Source organism: Lepus europaeus, chromosome 1 (genome assembly GCF_033115175.1).
Source record: "Lepus europaeus isolate LE1 chromosome 1, mLepTim1.pri, whole genome shotgun sequence".
NCBI classification, from domain to species: domain Eukaryota; kingdom Metazoa; phylum Chordata; class Mammalia; order Lagomorpha; family Leporidae; genus Lepus; species Lepus europaeus.
This window is the reverse complement of record NC_084827.1, coordinates 171,948,545-171,973,706: the sequence shown is the minus strand read 5'-3', so window position 1 is coordinate 171,973,706 and position 25,162 is coordinate 171,948,545. Positions and strand designations below refer to the sequence as shown.

The 25,162-nt window shown below is 39.8% G+C and overlaps 1 protein-coding gene across 5 annotated transcripts in view; it reads left to right on the top strand.

The window, feature by feature from the left end:
* Positions 1-25,162, top strand: part of COL4A4 (collagen type IV alpha 4 chain) — a 165,933-nt gene that overhangs the window by 85,046 nt on the left and 55,725 nt on the right. For all 5 annotated transcript variants that reach the window (XM_062192960.1, XM_062192969.1, XM_062192941.1 and 2 more), the window contains 10 exons: positions 4,249-4,413; positions 6,970-7,059; positions 8,607-8,770; positions 13,772-13,844; positions 14,801-14,907; positions 16,909-17,092; positions 19,040-19,108; positions 21,144-21,251; positions 22,075-22,293; positions 23,490-23,651. In XM_062192960.1, the coding sequence (XP_062048944.1) occupies positions 4,249-4,413; positions 6,970-7,059; positions 8,607-8,770; positions 13,772-13,844; positions 14,801-14,907; positions 16,909-17,092; positions 19,040-19,108; positions 21,144-21,251; positions 22,075-22,293; positions 23,490-23,651 (1,341 nt within the window). The remainder of the gene's footprint in view (positions 1-4,248; positions 4,414-6,969; positions 7,060-8,606; positions 8,771-13,771; positions 13,845-14,800; positions 14,908-16,908; positions 17,093-19,039; positions 19,109-21,143; positions 21,252-22,074; positions 22,294-23,489; positions 23,652-25,162) is intronic.

The window sequence follows — 25,162 nt, the reverse complement described above, 5'->3', positions numbered from 1 at the left end:
TAGAAGTTCTTTTTCAGCCACAGCATTGACTATGTATACAAAAGCTGTTGATTTTTGTGTATTGATTTTATAGCCTTCTACCTCACCAACTCTTCTGTGAGTTCCTATAGTCTCTTAGTGGAGTCTTTTGAATCCTCTCTATATAGAATCATGTCATCAGCAAATAGGGATAGTTTGACTTCCTCTTTCCCAATTTTAATCTCTTTGATTTCTTTTTCTTGTCTAATGGCTCTGGCTAAAACTTCCAGGCCTATATTCAATAGCAATCGTGAGAGTGGGCATCCTTGTCTGGTTTGGGATCTCAGTGGGAATGCTTCCAACTTTTTCCTATCCAATAGGATGCTGGCTGTGGGTTTCTCATAAATTGCCATGATTGAGGAATGTTCCTTCTATACCCAATTTGCTTAGAGTTTTCATCGTGAAAGAATGTTGTATTTTATCAAATGCTTTCTCTGCATCTAAGGAGATAACCATGTGGTTATTATTCTTCAGTTTGTTAATGTGATGTATCCTGTTGATTGATTTGCGAATGTTGAACTATCCCTGCATACTAGGGATAAATCTCACTTGGTCTAAGTGAATGATCTTTCCGTTGTGTTGTTGGATACACTTGGACAGAATTTTGTTGAGGATTTTTGCATCTGTGTTCAACAGGGAATTGGTCTGCAGTTGTCTTTTTGTATTGCAGCTTTTCTGGGTTTAGGAGTAAAGGTGATGCTGGCTTCATAGAATTTGGGAGGATTCCCTCCTTTTCAATTGTTTTGAATAACTTGAGAAGAACTGGAGTTATTTCTTCTTTAAAAGTCTATTAGAATTCAGCAGTGAAGCCATCTGGTCTAGAGTTTTATTTTGTTGTTGTTGTTGAGAGAGTCTGTATTACTGATTCAATTTCTAAGTAATGAGTCTGTCTAGGTTTTCTATGTCTTCATGGCTCAATTTAGGTAGGTTGCATGTGTCCAGGAGTCTATCCATTCCTTCTAGTTTTCCCAGTTTGCTGGCATAGTGCTCTATGTAGTAATTTCTGATTATTCTTTTTATTTCTGTGATGTGTGTTGTTACAGTTCCTTTTCATCTCTAATTTTATTGATTTGGATCTTTTCTCTCCTTTTTTTGGTTAGATGGGCCAAAGGGGTGTCAATTTTGTTTATTTTTTCAAAAAAACAGCTCTTTGTTTTGCTGATCTTTTGTATTTTTGTTTCAATTTTGTTGATTTCTTATCTAATTTTAATTATTTCTTTTCTCCTACTAGTTTTGGTTTGGTTTGCTGTTGTGTTTCTAGATCCTTGGGATGCATTGATAGCTTATTTGGTGCCTTTCCAATTTCTTAATGTAGGCACCTATTGCTATAAACTTTCCTCTTAACACTGATTTTACTGTATCCCATAAGTACTGATTTGTTGTATTGTTGTCTTCATTTGTTTCCAGCAAAGTTCTGATTTCTCTTTTGATTTCTTCTATAACCTACTGTTGATTCAGGAGCATGTTGTTCATTCTCCATATGTTTGCGTATGCTCTAGAGATTACTGAGTTGCTGATATCCAACTTCATTGCATTGAGGTCTGAGAAGATGCATGGTATGATTTTGATTTTTTTGAATTTGCTGAGACTTGTTTAATGGCCTAGCATGTGGTCAATCCTAGGGAAAGTTCCATACACAGGTGAGAATAATATGTATTCTGCAACTGTAGGATGAACAGTTCTATAGATATCCCTTAGATTCATTGAATCTGTTTATCAGTTAACTGCTGTTTCCTTGCTGATTTTCTGTCTGGTTGATCTGTCCATTGCTGAAAGTGGGGTATTGAAATCCCCCATTACTATTGCATTTGAATCTATGTTTCCCTTTGGATCCCTTAACATTTCTTTTAAATAGCCAGGTGCCATATAATTAGGTACATATAATATATTTATAATAGTCACATCTTCCTGTTGAATTGATCCCTTAATCATTATTTAGTGTCCTTCTATGTCTCTTTTAACAGTTTTTCTGTTAAAGTCTATTTTGTCTCATATTATAATGACTACACCAGCTCTTTTTGGGTTTCTTTAGCCTGGAATGTCTTTTTCTATCCTCTCACTTTCAGTCTGTGTGCATCTTTGTTGATGAGATATGTTTCTTGTAGGCAACAAACATCATCTGCTTAAGGAAGGTTGGTGACCAATTCTTTCTGATTGTCATGGAAGGTCTTTATTTCACTTTCATTCCCAAATGAGAGCTTTGCAGTTTATGGGATTCTGGGTTGACAGTTTTCTTATCCTAAGACTTGGAATATATCTTGCCATTCTCTCTTAGACTGTAGGTTTTCTGATGAAAAGTCGGCTGTGAGTCTCATGGAGATCCTCTGAACATAATCTGGTGTTTCTCTCATGCACATTTTAGAATCTCTTCTTTGTCTTTTACTGTGGAGAGTTTAATTACAATATGTTGTGGTGAAGATCTTTTCTGGTCATGTCTATTATTGGTTCTATGTGCTGCCTTGTACTTGGATGTCCCTTTATTTCTCCAAATTTGAGAAATTTTCTGTTATTATTTCACTAAAAAGGCCTTCTAATCCTTTCTCTCTTTCCATGCCTTCAGGAACTCCTTGAGCCCATATGTTGGATCATTTGATAGTATCCTATAGATTCTCAACAATGCTTTTAGGTTTTTAATTTCTTCTTCTTGTGTTTGGTATGACTGCATAGTTTTACGTGGTTTGTCTTCTTAGTCAGATATTCTTTCTTCTGCTTCACCTATTTTGTTGTAGATTCTTCACTGCATTTTTTATTTGTTCTATTGTATTCTTCATTTCCAAGATTTCATTTTGACTTTTCTTTAAGATCTCAATTTCGTGGGAGAAATTTTCTTTCATGTCATGTGTGGATTTCATTAGTTCATGCATTTGCTTGTGATTACTTCTAAGTAATCCTATGATACATTTTTTGAATTCCATTTCTAGCATTTCTTCAGTCTCATCATCTTCACAATCTAGTATTGAGGTGTTTTGTTCTTTTGGGGGTTTCATGTTGTCTTTGTTATTCCTGTTTCTTGGATTGATTTGTTTGTTATTTGGCATTTGTGGGGATGTTTGTTTATTTCTTATTTGTGGTTTTCTTTTTTTTTTTTCTTTAGTGTCTTTTATCTTTGAACCATGTCTGAGTGAATTAGTGGAGTGTCTGCTTTCAGGAATACCTCAGTCTCCCATGCTAGTGTGGAGGCTCTCTCCTGATGGGTTCCTAAATTGTGCAGGTCACGTAGGTCCACAGTGTTCCTCCAGTTTACATAGAGTTTCCTCTGCTGTTTTCTCCCTCACTCTTCCCCATCACTTGTTTTTTTCTACTTCTTCTGAGCACTGTCATCTTGAATAAGGAGCAGTTTTGTTGCAATATCACTGACATGAAAATTGTATATCTTTTTAAAGATTTATTTTACCACTTGATTTTGCGATATACATATATGCTGGCAAATGATTGTCACATTCTAGCTGATGGCATATCTGACACTTCTACATAGTTCTGCTCTGTGTGTGTGGTGGTGGAGAGTGCAGGGGAGTAAGATTTAACTTACTAAGTAAGGAAGGAAGCTCTACTCTCCTAGCAATTTCAAAGCTACAATACAGAGACCAGAGCTGTGGCATAGCAGGTAAAGCCACAGCCTACAGTGCCAGCATTCCATATGGGCACTGGTTCAAGTCACGGTTGTTCCACTTCTGATCCAACTCCCTGCTAATGTGCCTAGGAGAGCAGCAGAAGATGGCCCTGGTCCTTGGGCCTCTGTACCCAAGTGGGAGACCCAGAAGAAGCTCCTGACCCCTGGCTTCAGATTGGCCCAGTTTTGACCATTGCAGCCATCTGGGAAGTGAACCAGCATATGGAAGACCTCTCTTTCTCTGCCCTTGCCTCTCCCTCTCAAATAAATCTTAAGAAAAAATAGCTGCAGTGCAGAATTGTGAATTATCATCCCCATGCCATATATTAGGTCCCCAGAAGTTACTCATCTGGCATAACTGAGACTTGTTACCCTTTGGCCAACATCACTCCATTCACCACACTCTCTAGTCCCTGACAGCTGTCATTCTACTCCTGTATATGAGATTCTGAATAAAAGTGAGGTCATGCAATGATTTCACTGAGCACAGTGTTCTCCAGCTCCACCAATTTCCCTTAAAAAGTCTGTGATCTAAGGAAGAACATACTGACTTTGATTTCTTCTACAAAAACATGTATTCTAAGAATAAATGTTGTTTTTATTCTCAATTTCTTTTGCAGGCATGATTGGACCCCCTGGACCACAGGGGTCTCCTGGTCCTCCAGGCCTTCCAGGGGCAGCTGGCATTCCTGGGAGACCTGATTCTGCTCCTGGGAGACCAGGGAAGCCAGGATCACCCGGCCTTCCTGGAGCACCAGGGCTGCAAGGCCCCCCAGGATCAGATGGTGAAGTTCTCTTTGTTCACATTCAGTAGTGTTTATGCTGCCTTGGACATCTGTGGTATCATTTCTAAATATGTTAAAAGTTAAAGCTCTTGTGTAAACAAAATGAAATTAGACTATGATATCAATTAAAGTATGTGCAATTGTTCCATTGTGAATTTAATAGTGAATAATAGAATTTTGTAAGTTAATACAGTTTTAAGTATGGTTTTAATTTTTATTGGCATTATATAGTACTGGGTTTGAGAGTCAGACTGTTCTACCAGGTCTGTTTTGAGGAACTGAAAAATCAGTGCAACCCCATTCCTGCTTCTTCATCTTCTGAGGCAATGGTTACAACCCCTGCAGCCAGATCTCTTATTTGCTTCTCTATTGCCATTCAGCATACTTGCACTTCTACTTCTTAATATTTCAGTTTGAGCATTATCTTTTGACTTCCTCCTATAGAAATCAAGTTGGGCTTTCATTCATTACCATTCCAAAAAATATGTACATTTTCTACTTCCATAGCTATTGATACATTTATTGCTATAGTTTTGCTTACATAAACATTCAGTGTTTACATTGAATGGTTGTATAAGTAAAATGCACTAGCTGAGCCATAATAGTATGTATTATTACTTTTCCAAGCACAACATTTTACAAAGTGTCTTTTGTTTTCTTTTCTTTTCTTTTCTTTTTTTTTTTTTTTTTTTTGGTATGTTTGTTTGGCTTTCAGCATACCTATTATTAACTTAACCTCAAATCATCCAGTATTATGTAAATCTCATCATTATGTACTCTACCTCATTAAATATTCTATCAGTATTATCTCTTTGAATAAATCTCTTCTGGAGGTTTTTTTTTTTTTTTTACTTATTCAAATTAGGTCAGGTTGCACTTTTGATCTGTTGCTCAGATGCTCTCTAGAGATCTTCCTTTACCTTTGTCCTCAGAATTTTCTCTCTCGCCTGACCCCACTTCTCCACATCCTCCATTTCTAACAGCACGTATTACTCCTGGTGGTCTACCCTCTCATTTTATACTGCCCAAGAAAGGGTATAAATAAGAGGATAAAGTTGGGGGAATCATACTTGCCTGAAAATGCCTTTCTCTACTGAGGACTTTGATAATCTGGCTAAATATAAAATTCTAGTTCAGAAATCTTTTACTCTTAGGAGTTTTCTGTTGTTTTCTGACCTCCAGCATTGCTACCAAGAACTCCAGCAGCATTTAGATACTTGATTCTTGGTTTGAAACTGATTCTTATTTTTGGAATCTTATAGGAGCTTTTCTTTGTTTTCTGGTGTGTTAAATTTACTATGTGCCTTTATGTATGTATAATTTCATTTACCTGCAGGCACTCTGGACAATTTCAATCCAAGATATGTCTCTCTTTTCTGGAAAAAATTTGTAAACTATTCCATTGAAACATTTCTCCATTTCCCCCTCTTTTTCCCTCTTTTTGTATTTTATATCTTCTTGTAGAAAACTAATCTACATCTTGTAGAAAACTAATCCTACATGTCTCCTTACCCACCCTCCCCCTTTACTCTCTGCCTCCTCATTTTTCTGTAACATTTCTGGGAGATTTCCAGAATGACTATCTTCTAACTCTCATGAATTTTTAAATTTCTGCTATCATAAGATACATATTCTGTGTATGATCTCCAAGGACTTTGTTGTTGCTCTCCTTCTCATTTATTGTTTTCTTTTTGCAGTCTGTTTGTGTTCAGGGAAGGAATACCTATTTCTCCTACTATTTTAATTATATTTTCCTTTGAAAGTTTTCTTCTTGCTACATTGTTTCTTCCTTGCAATTCTTCTTGTTACTGTTATCATTGTATGTTGTTATTTCTTGTTGCAATTTTGGGAAAGCTATCTACAGGTCTCATTGGTTCTTTATTTTGAGCCTCAAAGTTTCTACTTCCTGAGTTCTAGGGTACATTTCTGATGAAAAGTTGGTTCTTTCTTAGCTTTACCCATTGCCTGCTCAGAATTAGTTCTGCTTTTTTGGGTCTATTAAATCCTTTTACAAATTTTTGCTGTTGGTTCCTCTCCCCTTTTCTTTATACTTTTTTATTCTTTTTACTGTCTTCTACTGAGATTTGGGGAGAATACTGTTTGCATCTTATGTGTCATTTTTAACTTGCTTTCTCTGAAATTTTGCTTTTGCAAGGCCTGCTTTATGCTTTCTTCATTAACTAATGATTGATAGTTGAAGAGAAGAGTATCTTAGCCATACGCTGACTCAATGTTTTAAATTTGTTTGGTTTTGCTAGGTTTGCTTGTTTCTGTTATTCATTACTTTGTTTTGCAGCCTGGTAATTCAAGGCTGAGATTAAGGATGACTTTATAAATGGTCACAGTAGGAGAAGCATGCCATGACTGTTACTAGGTCTATATGTATTTTTTTTCTTAGAATAGAGAGAAAGACTCCTAGGAAAAGAGTGGAACAAAGAATGGGACTGGGAGGGAAACACAGGGGAAATGGGTGTGAATGCAAGAGCAGCTTGTTCTGTAGGAAACATTTACAATTTGTGTGTAACTCTGTCTGCCCACCCCTTCCCCACCACACAGTGGTATATTGCCGTGTTGGGCGTCCGGGACCACATGGAATAAAGGGCAACATGGGTCCTCCAGGAGGAAGAGGCTTAAAGGGAGAAAAAGGCAAGTAGGAATCCAAGGCAGAATTTCTCGAGGACAACCACATGGCGAGAATTGGGGGTGGTATTTATGAGATGTGCAATGTGACATCACATTCAGATTGTAACTCCTCCTCTTTTAGGTGCTATGATGTGATTAAATGTCACCAAAAAGTCAAAACTTTTTATGTTAGAGTGTAAAGGAGACACTCAGCCTGCCGTGAAATTTATCCCCAAATGGGGACTTTGCATGGGGTCTCCCTGATTCCTTGAAAGAGGCAGAGATGGTGCAGTATTAATGTTTCCTACCACCTTTTGTGGGTGGGCCCCATATGGGAGCACATTTATCAAAAGTCCATCACTCTGTGTTCTCCACTCTAAATTGTTCAGTGTCTTTTCAACCTGAGGTTGGGTGGGTATGAGAACACAAACACAGCTGAGTATGACTTTCCTACAGGTGTGTTAAGACTGACATTCCTGGTGATTAGCAAATGCCTTGTGGTGAATTTTCAACTTTAAATACAGTGCAAATAATGCTCTCTCAAATAATATTTTGTGTCCCTAACCATTCAGGGTTTATGTTCTAAGCAATTTATTTTAATTTCATTTGGTTTCTTCAGTAAATCCAATTATTATTATTATTATTATTTTTTTTTTTACTTTTTGTCAGGCAGAGTGGACAGTGAGAGAGACAGAGAGAAAGGTCTTCCTTTTGTCATTGGTTCACCCTCCAATGGCCGCCGTGGCCGGCGCACTTGGGCCATCCTCCACTGCACTCCCTGGCCACAGCAGAGAGCTGGCCTGGAAGAGGGGCAACCGGGACAGAATCCGGCACCCCGACCGGGACTAGAACCCAGTGTGCTGGCGCCGCAAGGTGGAGGATTAGCCTGTTGAGCCACGGCGCCGGCCAGTAAAGCCAATTTTAAACTTTTAAAAATAACAAGTTGTTTCTTTAGTAGTATTTAGACATCAGCTGTTCCCCAGAATTTGCCAGGATGATTTTTTAAGTTTTATTTATTTATTTCAAAGGCAGAGTTACAGAGCGAGAGCGAGAGAGAGAGAGAGAGAGAGGTCTTCCATTTGCTGATTCACTCCACAAATGGCTGCAGCTGGGCCAGTCCAAAGCCAGGAGCCAAGAGCTTCTTCCAGGTCTCCCACGTGGGTGGCAGGGGCCCAAGGAATTGGACCATCTTCCACTGCTTTAGCAGGGACCTGGATTGGAAGTGGAACAGCTGGGATTGAAACCAGTGCCCATATGGGATGATGGCACCATAGGTGTTGGTCTTACCCACTAAGCCACAGTGCCAGGATGATTTTTTTAAGACACAAAACACTCCACTTGTTGAGAAATAATAAAACCATCCCACATGGCCCCTGTCTGAATATCCCATACCATGCCACATGCTGCCCCAGCCCCTGCTTCACATATTATCAAATGCCTGCATAAGAATTGTACACATCAGATCATTTCTGTTCTTTATCTGCACTGTTGGTATTGCATTAAGCAGTAAAGCTTCTGTTGGGGATTTTGTACAGGATATATGAAAAATCTGCCTTTTATCTTCTGTCTAGGAGACGAAGGACTCTGTGCCTGCAAGCATTGTCCTGGGGGCCCCCCTGGGCCTCCAGGATCTCCTGGGAGGCATGGCAGTAAGGGGGACTTGGGACCCCCTGGTTGGCTTGGAGAAAAAGGTGATCCAGGCCCTCCTGGTGCTAAAGGATCTCCAGGGACACCAGTGAGTAACTCTTGCTTGTCACAGTCTTTCTAATTAAGAGAGACAGATACAGAATTCCATGTGCCTCTTTGTAATTTATAGTGATATATTTCTTAAGGTTTGAACCTATAATCATATTAATGACTAAAAATCTATATTAATTCATCTATCCATCCATCTATCCATCCAGTCATAATTCATTTATTCAACTAAGTAGTATTTATTGAGTGCTCACTACTTCCCAGACTCTTCCAGTTGGAGTGGACACAAAAGGGAGCAGAAATCAGTCTCCCCCTGGAGCTTCAGAGAGGACACAGATTAGTATGGCAGGTGGCGACAAAGCCCATCACCATCTAGTGTGGCAAGAGTGGAGAGCGTGAGGGGAAGGATAGGAGCAAATGAAGTCAAAGAGAAGGCTGGAGCCTAGGAGGGGTTACAGAGCATAGGGCCTTGTAGGTGGGTCAGATCTGAGTATTTACTCTGGATGACATAGAACAACTTGGGGGGTCTTAAGGGGAGGGAGGGAGGTAAGGAGACAAAGAAAATGAATCTGGGTTTAGTTTTAAGTGTATCACTTGCTCTGTGGTCCAGAGGGACAAGGGAAGAAGCAGGGGGTCTGAGCTGGGAGGATGCTGAGTAAAGCTGGTAAAATGCTGTGGCAGAGAGAGTAATGTGGAGGGCTGGCTGTAGTCAGAGGTGGTCAGATTCTAGGAATATTTTAAAGACAGAGCCAACATACTAGTTGTTAGATGGGGCATAGGATAAAAGAAAAAGAGACGGAGGACAGAACCAAGAGTTTTGACCTGAGCTGTTGGAAGAAGGCAGTTGTCATACACTGAAATGGAGAAGGCATCAGAAAGAACAGGCTCTGGGGGGAGGAAACAGTCTTATTGGGACATTTTAAATTTGAGGTGCCCATCAGACCAGCACATTGAGAGGTTAAGTGGACAGTGGTAGTCAACTGAAGGATTCCAAGGAGAGGGCCAGAATGTGAATCTTGGCTTTCTCGGTCGATGTGATGGTTAGTGCCAGAGAGTCCATGAGCTCTAATGGTTACCAATGACTCAGGTTGAACCACAGCCTTTCAGCTGCCCGGTCCCTCAGAATACAGTCACTGCCTCTGGGTCACTTCTCTAGAGGCTGGGATGGCTCTTCTATCGTCTATTAAAGAGGCTCAATCCATGGGCAACTTGGAGCCTAGCTATCACCCAGAAAATCTCAGCCCTACCCTTGTCAAATGTACAAAGCACACTTGCAAAGTCTACTCAATAGGATGCTAGGCTGTTAATGCCCATGGATTGAATGAACATGGTTGCAATTATTAAGTAGTTTGCTATTATAGTCTTTTTAAATTCAACATTTTACAATGGTCATTTTGGGTCTGTGTTGCTACTTAAATTTCTTAATGAAGATTATAATGGTTCTGAAATGTCTTTATGGTTTTGTGTGGAGTTTCTTCCCAGGGCTGACATCTTTGAGTCCAGTAATTTACTCAGGGTTATCATGGATGAAGTTCACTTAATCCACTTGTTCTAGGGCTTACCGTTTTTTAGACAGTCCATATTTCTGATGTCTTTGTTTTGTATGTGATTCTGTCCATGTAACATCTCTGCATTAAAATCATTACACTGTAGTCATAGTTGAGGACCATGATTACACCATTGGGTTCTGTGAATGGGAATGGAAAGGAAACAGGAAGGCACAGAGAGAGCAGGAAGGAATCACAGAAAATCCCTACTTGGTGCTCTCCTACCTCCTCAGCTGCTGGTCCCTGACCACAGTAGCCACAGAATGGTAAGGAAGTAGAAAACAGAGCAGTAGACTTAAAGTCTTTGCTTTTTTTTCCTTTGATTGAACCAAGTTTTTGTATGCATTGCCTTGGCCATGGAGTACTCCCTGGGGTGGGGTTTCCCATCATGATGCTACCATGCAAGGCACTTGGGCCTGGGGCAAGCAGACCCAGCTTCTTGTCTTCATCTCTTGACATCTATGTACTCCAGGGTCTCTCTGAGCTTCAGTAGCATCACTTACAAAATGGATACAACATTGTTCACCATGTGGGTTGATTGGTAAGAATTGTTTGGCAATACATTTTCAGAGCTGTCAAGTACATGAATGAGAAGCCAGGGTCACTTCCCCTGAAGAGTTTGCAGAGCAAACTGAAGAGCTCAATCCAAACTGCTTGGGTGTTTGTTTTTGGATTATGAGCATGAGATTTATGGTTTCTCTTGAGAAATTGGAAATTAATGAGCACGAAGTTAGTGTGTTCTCACTGCTGCAGTGGCTGTGCCTGTCAGTGCAATTGTAAGGATTCCAGTCCCTACTAAGCCCAGCCACATTTCCCTGGAGGGTGTGGCCCCTGGGGAACCTGCGGCTGCAGTCTCTGATCCAGACTGTGTATGAGGCATCTTGTACATGTCTGGTGGAGAGGAATTTTTGTTGCTGTGAGGCTTTTGTTTTTATATTAACAAAAATCTTTAGTGACCTTGAGCCTTAAAATTGTGAAAAGTAGCCCTAAATCCCAAAGCTGCTAAGTTTTGCTCCAGAAATCTCTTTGGTTAAACATTTGTTTCGCTAGAGTTTAAGCACCACAAAGGCAAGGTGGCCTTGCTAACTGCTGTATCCTCAGTACTCAGGGTGATGCCTGGTAATTTGTAGTTCTCAAAAATGTTTCTGTGATGAAGTCCAAAGCAGCAGGGGTGATTTTTCTTTCTCATGAGCTCAATGATTCTATAGTCTGACTCTAGTACTTGAAATTCTGCATCTCTAGACCATTAGAGCAATTCTCAGTACAGTCTCCATCTCCAATGCACTCAATAATAAGCTTCCTGGGCTCCCAGGATGTGGTCATGTTTTGATGGTACCAGGATCTTTTTTTTCAAGCATGCTGCTGTATCCTTTTTTTTATGTGAACAGTTTTCTGTCCTGATAGTTAATCCTTCAGAAGAGTATTTTTTTTCTTTATCTCTTGAATGAAGTCCTAGATGCCATACACTTGGGTGCATTCCCATTGTTACTTATGATTAGGCATATACAATAAAAATAAGAATTAAAACAACACTCAATCCACAGTCGCACATTATGATACCTAAAGTTCCTGTTCTAACTTATCTATTTGTACTAAGAAATTTGTCCTATCCATGTTTCTGCTGTCTCACAGACATTGTTGTAAACAGGATGCTGTACTGTACTGACATTCTACAGGATACTGTGCTGAGTGTGTGGAGCTATTTATCAACATTGAATGGCTCCCAACCATTTTATCCTGTTGTGCTTTTGCACTTGCTGTGTACAATTTTGGCATCTTCATCGTTATGTGCTTTAGGCTGCCACTGAGTTTCTCTGTTCTGTGCCTCTCTTCCTCTTTATAAATAGCTCACAGCTTATACATGAGTCTGAGGCAGTTAAAAAGGTAATTATACTTATTTGAACACATTGTTAGATTGTATGAAAATAAGAAAAGCAAGCAGCATCTGTGTGAGCCAAGCCGAGTTTGCTCATTTTCACCCCTGCCAGATGCCTGGCTGCGCTTTTTTATTGCTGAGGTCACTAGATATGCAAACTTAAGCTGTGTGGAGTGTTTCTGTAACAGTGTTTGATATGATGCTTAGCTTCTCCACTGTGTCAACAGTGCATTTCCAAATTGTTGTGTGGTTTTAGTATTCAATGATATGTAACACTTAGAAAGCACTGTTCAAATAATCCAGTCTCAGAGAAATGCTTAGTTCAAAAGATGATGAGTTTATCAGCCAAAATTAGTTATTTTTAGTTATTTACTCATTTGCAGGAGAAATATATTTGCTACAACAAAGGTCCTATTTTCCCTTCTCTCCCTAATCAGTTTCTCTTATCTCCTTATTTCCATGACTTACTCATCACACACTTATCCCTAAATGTCTACCTGTAGTTTTTGTGGTTAACTTACCTTCCCTTTCTCTTTCAATTACACACTAAAAAGCCCAAGGTAATTAAACTTTTTGCATTATAAATTTTTATTTGAGATAGTTCAAGACTCACTAGAGGTGGCACAGAGAGATGCCATGTACTGTGTTCCTAACTTCCCTTAATGATATATAACCACAGAACATTGACACATTTCTATTGCTTTTAAGATTTATTTATTTATTCATTTATTTTTTAAACTTTTACTTAATAAATATAAATTTCAAAAGTACAACTTTTGAATTATAGTGGTTTTTCCCCCCATAACCACCCTCCTACCCGCAAACCATCCCATCTCCTACTCCTTCTCCCATCCCATTCTTCATTAAGATTCATTTTTAGGGATGGGACAGGGAGTGGGAGATGGGATGGTTGTGGGTGGGGAGAAGGTTATGGGGGGAAAAAGCCTCTATAATCCAAAAGTTGTACTTCGGAAATTTATATTTATTAAATAAAAGTTTAAAAAAGATTCATTTTTAATTATATACAGAAGATCAACTTAGTATATACTAAGTAAAGATTTCAACAGATTGCACCCACACAGACACACAAAGTATAATATTTATTTTTTGAAAGGCATTGAGAGAGAGAGAGAGAGAGAGAGAGAGAGAGAGAGAGAAAATATCATCCTTCCACTGGTTTACTCCCCAAATAATTGCAACAGCCAGGGCTGGGCCAAGCTGAAGCTAGGAGCCTAGAACTCAATTTGGGTCTCCCACCTGGGAGGCAGGGGCCCAATTACTTAGCCATATTATGCTGACATCTTCCCAGACACATTAGTAGGGAGCTGGATCAGAAGTGTAGCAGCTTAACCTGTTGTGCCACAATGCTATCCCTGACACATTTCTATTAATTCAGGTACAGGCCTTGTTCAGATTTTACCAGTTGTTAAATGCAATTAAAGAGTTTTATAAGATGGAACACCTTGGGAAGCAGGGAAGAGAAAGAGACTGAGAATACTAAGCCAGAATCTTTAATAAGATATGAGAGGGAAGAAGAAAAAGATTAGATACACAAAAATGGGAATAACTTCTGACCCGTCACGATTAATCTAATTATTTGCTTTGATTTTCCATCAAGGGAAAACCTGGTGCCACTGGACCACCTGGCAGCAAAGGAGCAAAGGGCAACATGGTTGTACCAAGAGTTAAAGGTGAGCATGATCCATCACTTAGCATCCTGTCATTTTATGAATGACGTATAGACCATTCTCTTGCACTAATTTCCCCTGTGACTATGGATCAATTCTACATAACTTACAATTGTTGAGATTGCTTAAAAGTATTCCCTGTCCTCCTAAAGTTGTATGAATATTGAGCTTCAACACCCCCCACCCATCTCTTATTTGCAAAGAGAAATTGTCCTTTGTCATAGGTTTAAATCCTTTTTGGAGTGAACTTGGGTTCACTTGGGTTCACCTTTCTCTTGCCTAGGGTTCAGTCACTGTGTTACAGTATCCTATGTTGGTCAAGGATTCTTTGGTTGTAAATGATGGAAACTCAATTTACAGTAGTTTAGGGGAAGAATTAATTTATTCACTTTACTAATCAAAATGTGAAAGGTCAGATGTAGGATTTATACCAAGACAGTCTGATTGTCTGATCCAGGGCTTATAATGGCATCAGGACCTCTCTTTGCATCTTTCATATTTCCTTGAGCTATCTATAGTTTCTCTTGTGGACTGATTTTCTCTGGGCTGTGGAGTACATGCTCCTAGGCAACTCCAAGTGCTTACAACCAAAGATAACAAGAGCTCTACCTTGTCAGTTCCACTTAGAACAATAATTTCAGAAAGGCTTGATTAGCTTAGGGGAAGTGTGTACCTATAGACCATAATTGTTTCCCCATGGCCAGGAGAATGTTTGGCATCCCACAGGCAGGGGAAGATTCTGTGACTAGCACCTCCAGATGCCACCTCCCAGGGAAAGAACGTTTCCCCTCTGGCTTTGGAATGGCTTGTATGACTTTGGGCAACTGAATTATTCAGGGGAAACTCTACCAACTCACACAGAGTAGAGTCCAGGCTATTGTCCCTACCTTAGTCTTCACTTTTTTCTACCTTATCTCCTGCTGATATGAGTTTGAATATTTTTTGAACTCTATTTCCAGGGCACAAGGGAGACAGAGGACCTGATGGGCCACCAGGATTTCCTGGGCAGCATGGACCACATGGTTGGGATGGACTTGCTGGAGAAAAGGGGGATCCAGGACCCCCAGTATGTATAATTCTTCTGCTATAGAATTTCATTTTCTTATATGTTCATATAAGTATTTTCCCCTTCTCAGTTTTCCAAGCTTCAAGTCAGTAAAGTATCAACATCTTGTAAATCAGAGTCACCCTTGGAGCTCTGCTACCAAAAGGTCATTAAAGATATAGCATAATGGGAATGGTCTAAAATACTCAGTGCTGTTAAGCCAAAGCAAGATAGTCTGTCCTGTTTTTGTATCACTCTCATGGTATTTATTCATTCTGGAACTCTTGTATCTTGCCAAACTCTGATGATATGCTGACTTTAGGTCTGTTTAATTGACTCTAAGGCAGATGACAGAGCACAGGTTCTGATAACTAACTTCAGTTCTGTTTCCTGGTTAAAAAAATACCTGAGGGGAAGTAGCATGTAAGGATGGATGAACTAGAGCACATTTACTAAATTGATGCCATGCCTGATGGCAAATTCTACTGATAAATGATGTTTCTGTTTCTCAAACATGTATCCTGTGAGTAGGTAATAAAGGTCTGAAGCAAAGTGTATGGAACTTGATCCAAATGCTTGGGAACTTTAAGCACCTTAGATGTGGGATGTTATTTTTGAAAGCTTAGCAACATCACAGGAATGGAGTTATTTATGAATGGCAGTCTTCTGAAGGGCAGTTATCTTTCCAGTTGCACAGTAAGGAAGTGGAGGCTTGGGGCATGGAAGTCAAGGTTACCTATCTATCAAGGAGGTTAACTAAGAATGAAAACTACAGTCACTCTTATTCCAAAGTACATGCTTTATCTACCAGACTGTCATGCCTAGTAGAAAAACATTGAGAGTGTTGAAATAAGGAAGAACCACATTCTGATTTTTAGGTACCCCTTCAGACAGAATACATGTGAATAAGCGATGGAAACGTGGATGTAGGGTTTGATGATGTGCATACTTTTCTGACCATTTGGCTGGTGTCCAATACAGGAATGATCTCTGCTTTAGGCATGATCTTCTTTGTTTAATTCATTCATTCTTTCACTTAGGAAACTGTTTAGAACTCAGTGTCACTAAGGAGTAATTGTCCTAATAGACTCATCTAATTTTGAAAACCCAATGTGTGTTTACAGATCATAATGGGAGAGGAATTTCTACAATATCCATACAATACTCACTGGGGTCTTCTTAGGCTTATTGAAACAATCCAGACAAGTGTGTCATAAACCACAAGGCACACAGAAAACTAGAAAATATGAAGCTCAACTTGTCAGCAGGCAGTGTCAGGCATTCCTTGCATTTGAGAGCCCTTAGTCATTCAGTTGGGACACAAGAAGTTGAGATCCACACATGGCAGATGTGGGAGCAGCCCTGACCTCAAAGCCTCATTCCCTACAATAGTTGTTATCTCCATAGCACAGTTATGGGTGACCTACAAGGGACTTAACTGGTTATAGAAGCCACTACTCAAGCTTTCCCCAAGAAGGACTCCACACAGACCTTTATAGCTCTCTCAGATCCAATGCAAATTTTGCAAATAGGTATCCATCATACCATAAGTTGTGTTGCTTAGGAATGTTGGAGATGTTTTTATCAATTTCCAGAAAACCAGTTAGCCAAAGGCCAACTTCTCACACAGGAGAGAAGATTTGCTAGTCCTTTAACCCACTGACATGGGGAATGATAGAATTTATCTATACACCTTCTCATAAGAAATCTCAAACACACAAGGACATACTCAATTTGTAAGCCCATTGCCTCACTTGATTGACTCATTTCTGTATTTTATGATATTTGCTATCAGAGAGTGATATTCTACATTTAAGATGTAACATACACATCCATATCATAGACATGTGTTACACTTGTGGAATATTAGGAAAAATCTATGTTAAATGTTTTGAATTATACTAGCTACAGAGGAAATGTCTCCTGTAATTGTAGACCCTTTGGTTTTCATGTTTATAGTGATTATTTTGAGTTTGTGTACTTCCAAAGATTGGTAATTGACTCATGATATAAACATTCCAGGGGGATCATGAAGATGCAGTCCCAGGTGGTAAAGGGTTTCCTGGACCTCCAGGCCCCCCTGGGGAAGCAGGAGTCATGGGGCCTCCTGGCATGGGATTTCCTGGTCCATCGGGAGAGAGAGGTCAACCGGGAGCTCCAGGCCGCCCAGGCATGAGGGGTCCTGATGGCTTGAAGGGTCAGAAAGGTAATTTTGAGTATTTTTGTGGCAGGATATCAAATGAAATCATGGAAGTTAAAGTGATTCTATTCTGGGAGATGTTATAGTTGTGGTATAACAGCCAAATATAATTCCACAGTCATGATTGAAGTGTTGAACATTTTCAAATAAATAAAAGGTATACAGCATAGTCATTATTTGAAGGAAATCCTTAAAATGCCAAGATATCTTCATTGTTTATTTGTTTGACATACCAAAATGCTTTTTATTCATTTTGCAGTATCAACTCATGTAATTTGACTGTATTAAAAATTGCATATTTATTCAAAGTATCTTTTTCACAATCCTTGAGGTAATGCTGTATTTTTTAATTTAAAAAAAATCTATTATTTCATTTAAAAAAATTGTCCAGGAAAAGTAATTTGTTAGCATTCTAGAGGAAAAACACTTTTAAATATATTCACATATGACAGTTATATAAATTTCAAACAATAAAATTACTTTCAGGATTATAGCTAAAGACTTTTAAGAAGATGGCAGAAAAAAAGTTTAAGAATTTTAAGACTAATAATAAGTATGTATACTTTGGGCTAAGTTGTTCACTGTAAAATTTTAGAATACAGTAAAATGTTTATATTTGATTTGCCAACATGGAAAGACAAATTCCTTAGTATTTGATAAGACGTAAATTAATGGTCCAGAACCCAGCAAAATATTAGCATTTTTATTCATCTTGTATGTCTTTGATTTGAGATCATATAAAGCAATATATCATGAGACATTATGGCTCTTCAAATAGTTCATGAAAAATGCATATTACAAAAAGAAAGTATACATGAATTAATGGCTTGAAGGGTCAGAAAGGTAATTTTGAGTATTTTTATGGCAGGATGTCAAATGAAATCATGGAAGTGAAAGTGAGTCTATTCTGGGAGATGTTATAATTGTGGTATAACAGCCAAATAAAACTAAAACTTACCTTTTAAATATTTATTTATATGAAATGCAGAGAGAGAGAGAGAAAGAGAGAGACAGATAGAAAAAAACCACAGAAATATGCTGCTTCACTTCCCAAATGCCCACAACAGCTAGGCAAGGCTGTGTCAGGCTGAAGGCAGGAGCTAGAACTCAATCTGAGTCCCCCATGTGAATAGCAAAGACCTAAGTCCCTGTGGACTCTCAGGGGATGAATTAGCAGGAAGCTGGAGTCGGAAGCAGAGCCAGGACTTGAACCTAGGTTCTGTATGGTGCATGGGCATCCCAAGTGGCTGTATTAACCACTGCACCAATCTGTTGCCTCAATAAACTTGTCTTTTAATTCCATTTTTCCCCACAAACTCTTTGAAATCCCCTAATATTATTTCCATTATAAAAGGGAAACACAGTTTTAGGAGATGCAGATGTCAAGGCACAAGCATTAATCTTGTTGGCCTCACCATCTGAAATGGGGGATGTTAATAATTATACTATCAGTGGTTAGAAAAACAGGAGACTATGGACCCTTGGCAGACTCCTAGAGTGTCTTCCTGTTACTAATACCCAGGTCAGTCTACTCATGTGCACAATTACCCTTCATTCAAACTAGAAGCCATGTTTTCTGATGCCACTGTTGGATGTTTGCTGTTGTTTCGTGGCTTACCAAGGTTTCTGATGACATTCATTGTGTTAACTGTCCATGGGCCCATACATACATTATTTTTTCCAGGTTATTAGAACAGATACTTCTCAGAATCAACATTTTCCTTAAATCCATTATATTTGTAGCTGTCTGGACAATTGAAATTCAGATTTCAGGAAAGATCTAGAAATTTGGTATAAAAGCAGGTTAAGTGATCTAATGATACAGAGCCTTTTCTTGTAATTGTACATAAAATGTATGAAAAAGTCCTCATGCAAGTTGTCTTTGAAAGTAACATTACATTGGCCTATCAGTTATGTGAACGTTACCTTTTTTTTTTTTTTTTTAAATTCTAGGTGACACAATTCTTTGTAATATAACCTACCCTGGTAGGCCAGGCCTTCCCGGATTTGATGGACCTCCAGGTACTATTAATAAGTTACTATGTTGCACACTTCCATAGTAGAAGAATTAGGAAGATTGATAAACCAGTAGCAAACCCTCAGACAGCTCATTAGATCGTTTCCAGAATTATTTTTAAGGATTTGAAGCACTATGAGCCTAGGGGGAAAAATTTGTCATAATTCACTGTTGGGCTAGAGTCTACTAGTTTGAAGATACTCCAGATGGCCTTTTCAAATCTCCATGCAACAAAATTTACTCTGATATGAACATGTATTAATTAAGTGTTTGCCATTTCAAAGCTTTAAAACTATATCTTCGGCTGGTGCCACGGCTCACTTGGCTAATCCTCCACCTGTGGTACCAGCACCCTGGGTTATAGTCCTAGTTGGGGTGCCGGATTCTGTCCTGGTTGCTCCTCTTCCAGTCCAGCTCTCTGCTGTGGCCCAGGAAGGCAGTGGAGGATGACCCAAGTGCTTGGGTCCTGCATCCACATGGGAGACCAGGAGGAAGTACCTGGCTCCTGGCTTCGGATTGGCATAGTGCCAGCCGTAGCGGCCATTGGGGGGTGAACCAACGGAAGGAAGACCTTTGTCTGTCTCTCTCTGTCTCTCTCTAACTCTGCCTAAAAAAATAAAATAAAATAAAATAAAATAAAACTATATCTTCTTTCTACTCCTGTGCCCCAAGATTGAAAAATGACCACTTGCTTACAGATTATATGGTAGACTCTATTCTACTTTCCAAGAGAACCAATTTCCCACCAGAAGCGACCTGAAAAATGGCCACGCATCTAGGTTCCTGAGTGGTGCTTCATCCACCCCCTTCATTTGAATCAATCTCTTGTTTTTAGCTGATTTAAACCCAATGTCCACAGAAGGAATTTTGCCCAATTTGTTTTTATTTCTTCAGGGTTTACTTAAATGTATCCATTATTGAGTACTAGCATAGCTATTCAAGGAACTTTTCTTGTCCTACCTAAATATAAAAGCATTTAAAGGTTCGATGATGAGGGACTCTCTACTGCCTTCTATAACCACTAGTTTTCATCACACTAGTGCTGTGTAACAACCTCAAGTCTCAATGGATCACAACAACAAGCACTTCTTTACTTTCTGATGGGTCTTCAGGTGGGTGGGGTATCAGCTGATCTGTGGTGGTCTATTGGCTTAGTCCCTGGCTACAGGTTGCATTTGGGTCTGCAACATGCATCCCGTTTGGGGGTCAAGATGTGTCCTTTTTATGTGATTGTAGAGATGCAAGAGGGCGGGCTCAGCTTCAACAGGTCACTTCACATCTCAGATTGCATAATTGTCATTTGTATCCCACTGGCCAAAGCAAGTCACATGACTGCGCCCCAGCTCAAAGGACAGGAAAATACAGTCCACCCTTCCCAAGGCAATGGCAAGAGTGTGGCAGCATAATTTTATATCAACAGAATGAAGGATTACTGGCTTATTGATTGTTCATTTTTACTTTTATTGGTATCTTGCCATGGTTGGATAAAAAAATTTGATTACTTTCAGAGGTTTTATTCTCAAGGAAATTGAACCTAAAACTTTATATTTGTAACTTCTTTGAGATTAATGATTTACAAAATCCTAAAATTACAAGTTTTTTTGAACTCAATTCCTTTTGTAGGTACTTATATTCAACACTGTGTTCAAAGATAAATTCACCACAAAGCCAGGAAATTGATTTTGTCCTCTACTCTGGTGCTTTCTGGTCAGGTTAGACCAGAACTGGCCAGAACCCTTGCCTTCCTACAGGGACAGACTAAGCTTGCAGATTTGTGTTTGGGATCTAGTGTGGGAAGGTTTCAGGAAGAATCCTTCCTGATGCGGTTTCTGAGAAATGACCCCAACAAAACCACTCTCCTTCAAATATTTATTTAGAGCGTATGCTCATAACATGATCTGGTAAACCAGGATTGGCAGCATTGCTACTTCCACAAAAGGGAAATAATCTAAAAAGGCAGCAGGGGCTTTGTTTTTGAATCTCATTTGTTCCCATTTGAGTTGTGTTTAATTGAGTCTGGGTTTTGTTGTTATTGTGTAGGTCTGAAAGGGTTCCCAGGGCTCCCTGGTGCTCCTGGGCCGAGATGCTTGGATGGACAGAAAGGCCGGCGTGGCCCTCCAGGAAGGTCAGAAATACCAGGTCCACCCGGTAAGTGGAATGCTTTTCCTGCTTTGGGATTACCAACCACTTTAAAATATTTCTAAAAGGGCATAATTTTTATAAGGAAAAGGCCCAGAGATCTCCACATATTGGGAAAATGGTTTTTATTTTGGTAAATTTCTTTTTATTTATTTGAAAGGCAGAGAGAGAGAGAAAGAGAGACAGAGAGAGACATATAGGGAGATCTTCCATCTACTGGTTCATTCTCCAAGTATCTACAACAGCCAGTTCTGGGCCAGAACTAAGCCAGAAGCCAGGACTTCCATCCAGGTTTCTGGCATGAGTGGCAGGGATCCAAGTACTTGAGTTATCAACTGGTGCCTCCCAGTGTGCTCAAAGCTGGAGCAAAGGTGGAGGCAAGACTCCATCTCAGGCACTCCAATATGGGGTGTCGGCATTCGAAGCAGCAGCTTAACCTGCTGACCCACAACCCCTGCCCCTTTTGGTGTCTTGTGATAACTCGAATATTATCATAGTTTTATGTTTCCTAGAAGTACAAGTTATAAGCTGTTACTAGTGTACCATGTTCTTCAAACTGCTCAGTCTAGGTAGCATGTTTAGCAGATAGTGCAAGCTTGATTAGGGAAGCATCAATTTATCTTTGTATAAAATGGGGCAAAAATAGCACTACTTGTAAAGCCACTCTGAGTTTTAGTGATATTCCTGTAATTTTTAGAAATGTATCTTTCTCAATGTGTTCATATGCACACACACACACACAATATATATATATATATATATATATATATATATATATATATATATATATACCTGTACATGTAACAACTTAAAAACTTGTTTTGTTAAATAGGTTTTCGTGGTGATGTGGGAGATCCAGGTTTTGGAGGTGAAAAGGGGTCCTCTCCTGATGGGCCCCCAGGCCCTCCAGGGTCATCTGGAATGAATGGTCAGAAAGGAATCCCAGGAGACTCTGCGTTTGGTCACCCAGGCCCCCCAGGAATCAGGGGTCTTCCAGGAGAGCCAGGGACTAAAGGACCCAAAGGTCATCCTGGGCATCCCGGGGCTGAAGGTATGAGGGCTCAGCTGTCCACAAATTCAACCAACATTGGATCAAAAATATGCTTTAAAAGAATTACACCTGTACTGATCATGCACAGATTTTTTTCTTGTCATTATTCATAGACAGCACAGTATCACAACTATTTACATAGTATTTATATTACACGAAATATTGTAAGTAATATACAGATGATTTAAGTTATATAGGATGATGTACACAGGTTGTATGCAAATGCTAGGCCATTTTATTTGAAGGACTTAAATCCTCAGATTTTGGTCTCTGCAGGGGTATCTGGATTTTTGGTATCTGGTACCAACTTTGCTCAAGGATCTTACATGGCAACTTGTAAGTCCAGATATTCACATTCAGATACACAACAACATGGGAAGTAACAAGATAACACATATGCAGTTAATAAAAATAATTTTGGCCCAAGTTATCCCACTGTTTCACTTGCAAAATGTACTAAGGGAAGTGGTTGGCAGGAGAAAAACTTTATAGATAGGAAAATAGTGTTGGAATATTACCTCTAGTGGAAGAAAAATTGGAAACAATAGAGTTAAGTAACACACACGCACAAACACAGGAATACTTTTTACATACTTGTAAAGATGACAATATATAAAGAATATCTATAGATTAACATGCAATGTTAGATAATTCAGCAATTGTGCATGGTAATTACTATTTTGGAAATGTAAACATGCAAACCAAAGCACATGAAAAATGAAGAAATAGGTTCTTAGATTACGATGTAGAATTAATTATGGTAGATTTATTTTTCCTTCTGAAGATTATGACACTGTCTTTCCAACAAACAGAAATTTGAGAGTGTAAATGATGAAATCTCTTACAAAATGCGGATTCATACAGTACAAACAAATTTGCCAATATCGTTGAAATTTGGTGTAAGGCCTGTTACAACATTAGAGGTTAATTAAAATCAGGTTTCTTATTTGCACAGGAAAATTCTTTGTAATCCACATAACCTTCTCAAGGAACCTAGCAACTTGAGATATTTTCCATTCATCTGGAGCTCACTAGATGTATGATTAAAAAAAAAACTCATTCAGAGATTTAATTCATTTGAGCCCTGAGTCAGTATCACAATATTTACTTCCAGTATTGATACACATGAATCATTTGCTGTAGGCATCTGCACAGCTTTACGCCATGAGTGTCTTGGAAATCTTGTATCCTTTCAGGGGTAGCTGGCCTTCCAGGACTGCCGGGGCTCAAGGGTCCCAAAGGCAGAGAAGGTAGAACTGGATTTCCAGGGGTCCCAGGAATACCTGGCCATTCCTGTGAAAGAGGCACTCCAGGGATTCCGGGACAACCAGGTCTCCCCGGTGCTCCAGGCAGTCCAGGTAAGTGACAACTGGGAAGGCTCTGGAGTTGACCTCACCTGCAAAGAGCTCACCTCTTGCTCTCCCCAAGACGCTGGCAGAAGCAGGAGTCCTAGGTCAGAGACAAAGGACTTTGTTACCCACCAATTTCTTGTTGGTTTGTGTCATTTCCTCATGGCATGTAAGTTCCATGGGGGTGACGTAAGTGGAGCTTACTTGATGTCACTTGTGCAGTGGGTTGTATTCTCTGAGAGGAGCACTGAGCCCAGGAACTGGAAGTTTACAGCAGCCTGCAAGAAGCCTGCCTTTTATTTTGGGGGAGGAACTATATCATCTGTCAAAATTATTCATTATACGTACAACCTTGAGAAATAGCCTGCTGAAAAGCCTTAGGACCTTGCATTCTTGGCATACCCAGCAAAGTCAGGTAGGAGTGAGAGAGATCTATGAAGTCGTGTCTCTCAGCACAAAGTACTAAATGACTGTCTTAGTCCATTTGGGTTGCTCTTACAAAAGACTAAGCAATTTATAAATAGAAAGGCAAAGGTTCCAAGATGGCAGAATAGTGACAGGATGGTCAAAATAAATATTTAAAAAGGGGAGAAAGTACATGCCTAAGATAAAACTATGGGAAATCTGCACTAGGAAACCCAGCAAAAACAATAGAGATAGTCCAGGTCCATACCAAAAGAGCAACTACACATCAAAAAAACAGCAGTCGCTTAGCCCCTGGAAGGAGAAAGCTGGCCCTGGCAGACCAGGTTAGAGGGGAATCCACGGGCCCATGGTGCTGCAGATAGCAGCAGGAGGGAGAGTTTGGTGAAATGCTTTTGAAGTTCCATGTGAGCCCCCTGGGACAGCAGAGACAGGAAGAGAAGATAGATAGATAGATAGATAGATAGATAGATAGAGCTAGCACCTCTCTCGCCTTCCCCCCAGTCATTTTTTTCTTTGGGGGGGGGTGCACAGGCAGGTGGCTGAGACTCCCACCTCCCGTGCATGTGCCCAGCAATAGTGGGGGGTGCCTCACCCACCACCCAAACAGCGAGGGCCACAACAACTCAGAATTTCTTCCCTATCCACACAAGCTATAGCACACCAGCTATATTGTGCCAGTTTCCTGGCAACAGGAGGGGAGGGGCTTCCCCTCCCCCCATGGAAATCTACCTGAGCAGTGAGTAGGACTCCATTGGGTGGGGATCTGCGCACCCATGAACCACAGACCTAACCAGAGAAAAAACCCACCCTGGGATCTGAGTCTGAGAAAACAGTCACTGCATGAGAGGAGACAAAGTGTGACTAGGCCCTGAGCAACTACAGAGCACTTCTGGCACCACCCAAGCTCCTTGGTTACCTATAGCAGCTCATAACAGAGGAACCGACATCACAGGAAAGACTCCACAGATCAAATGTGCAGTTCATTAAGCAGTGCCAATAAGTGCTGAGCACACCAGGGACTGACACCGGGATGTACTACAGCTGTGAGGAGAAGGGCAGGTCACACCAACAGAGGCGGCCATTCTCCTCCATCC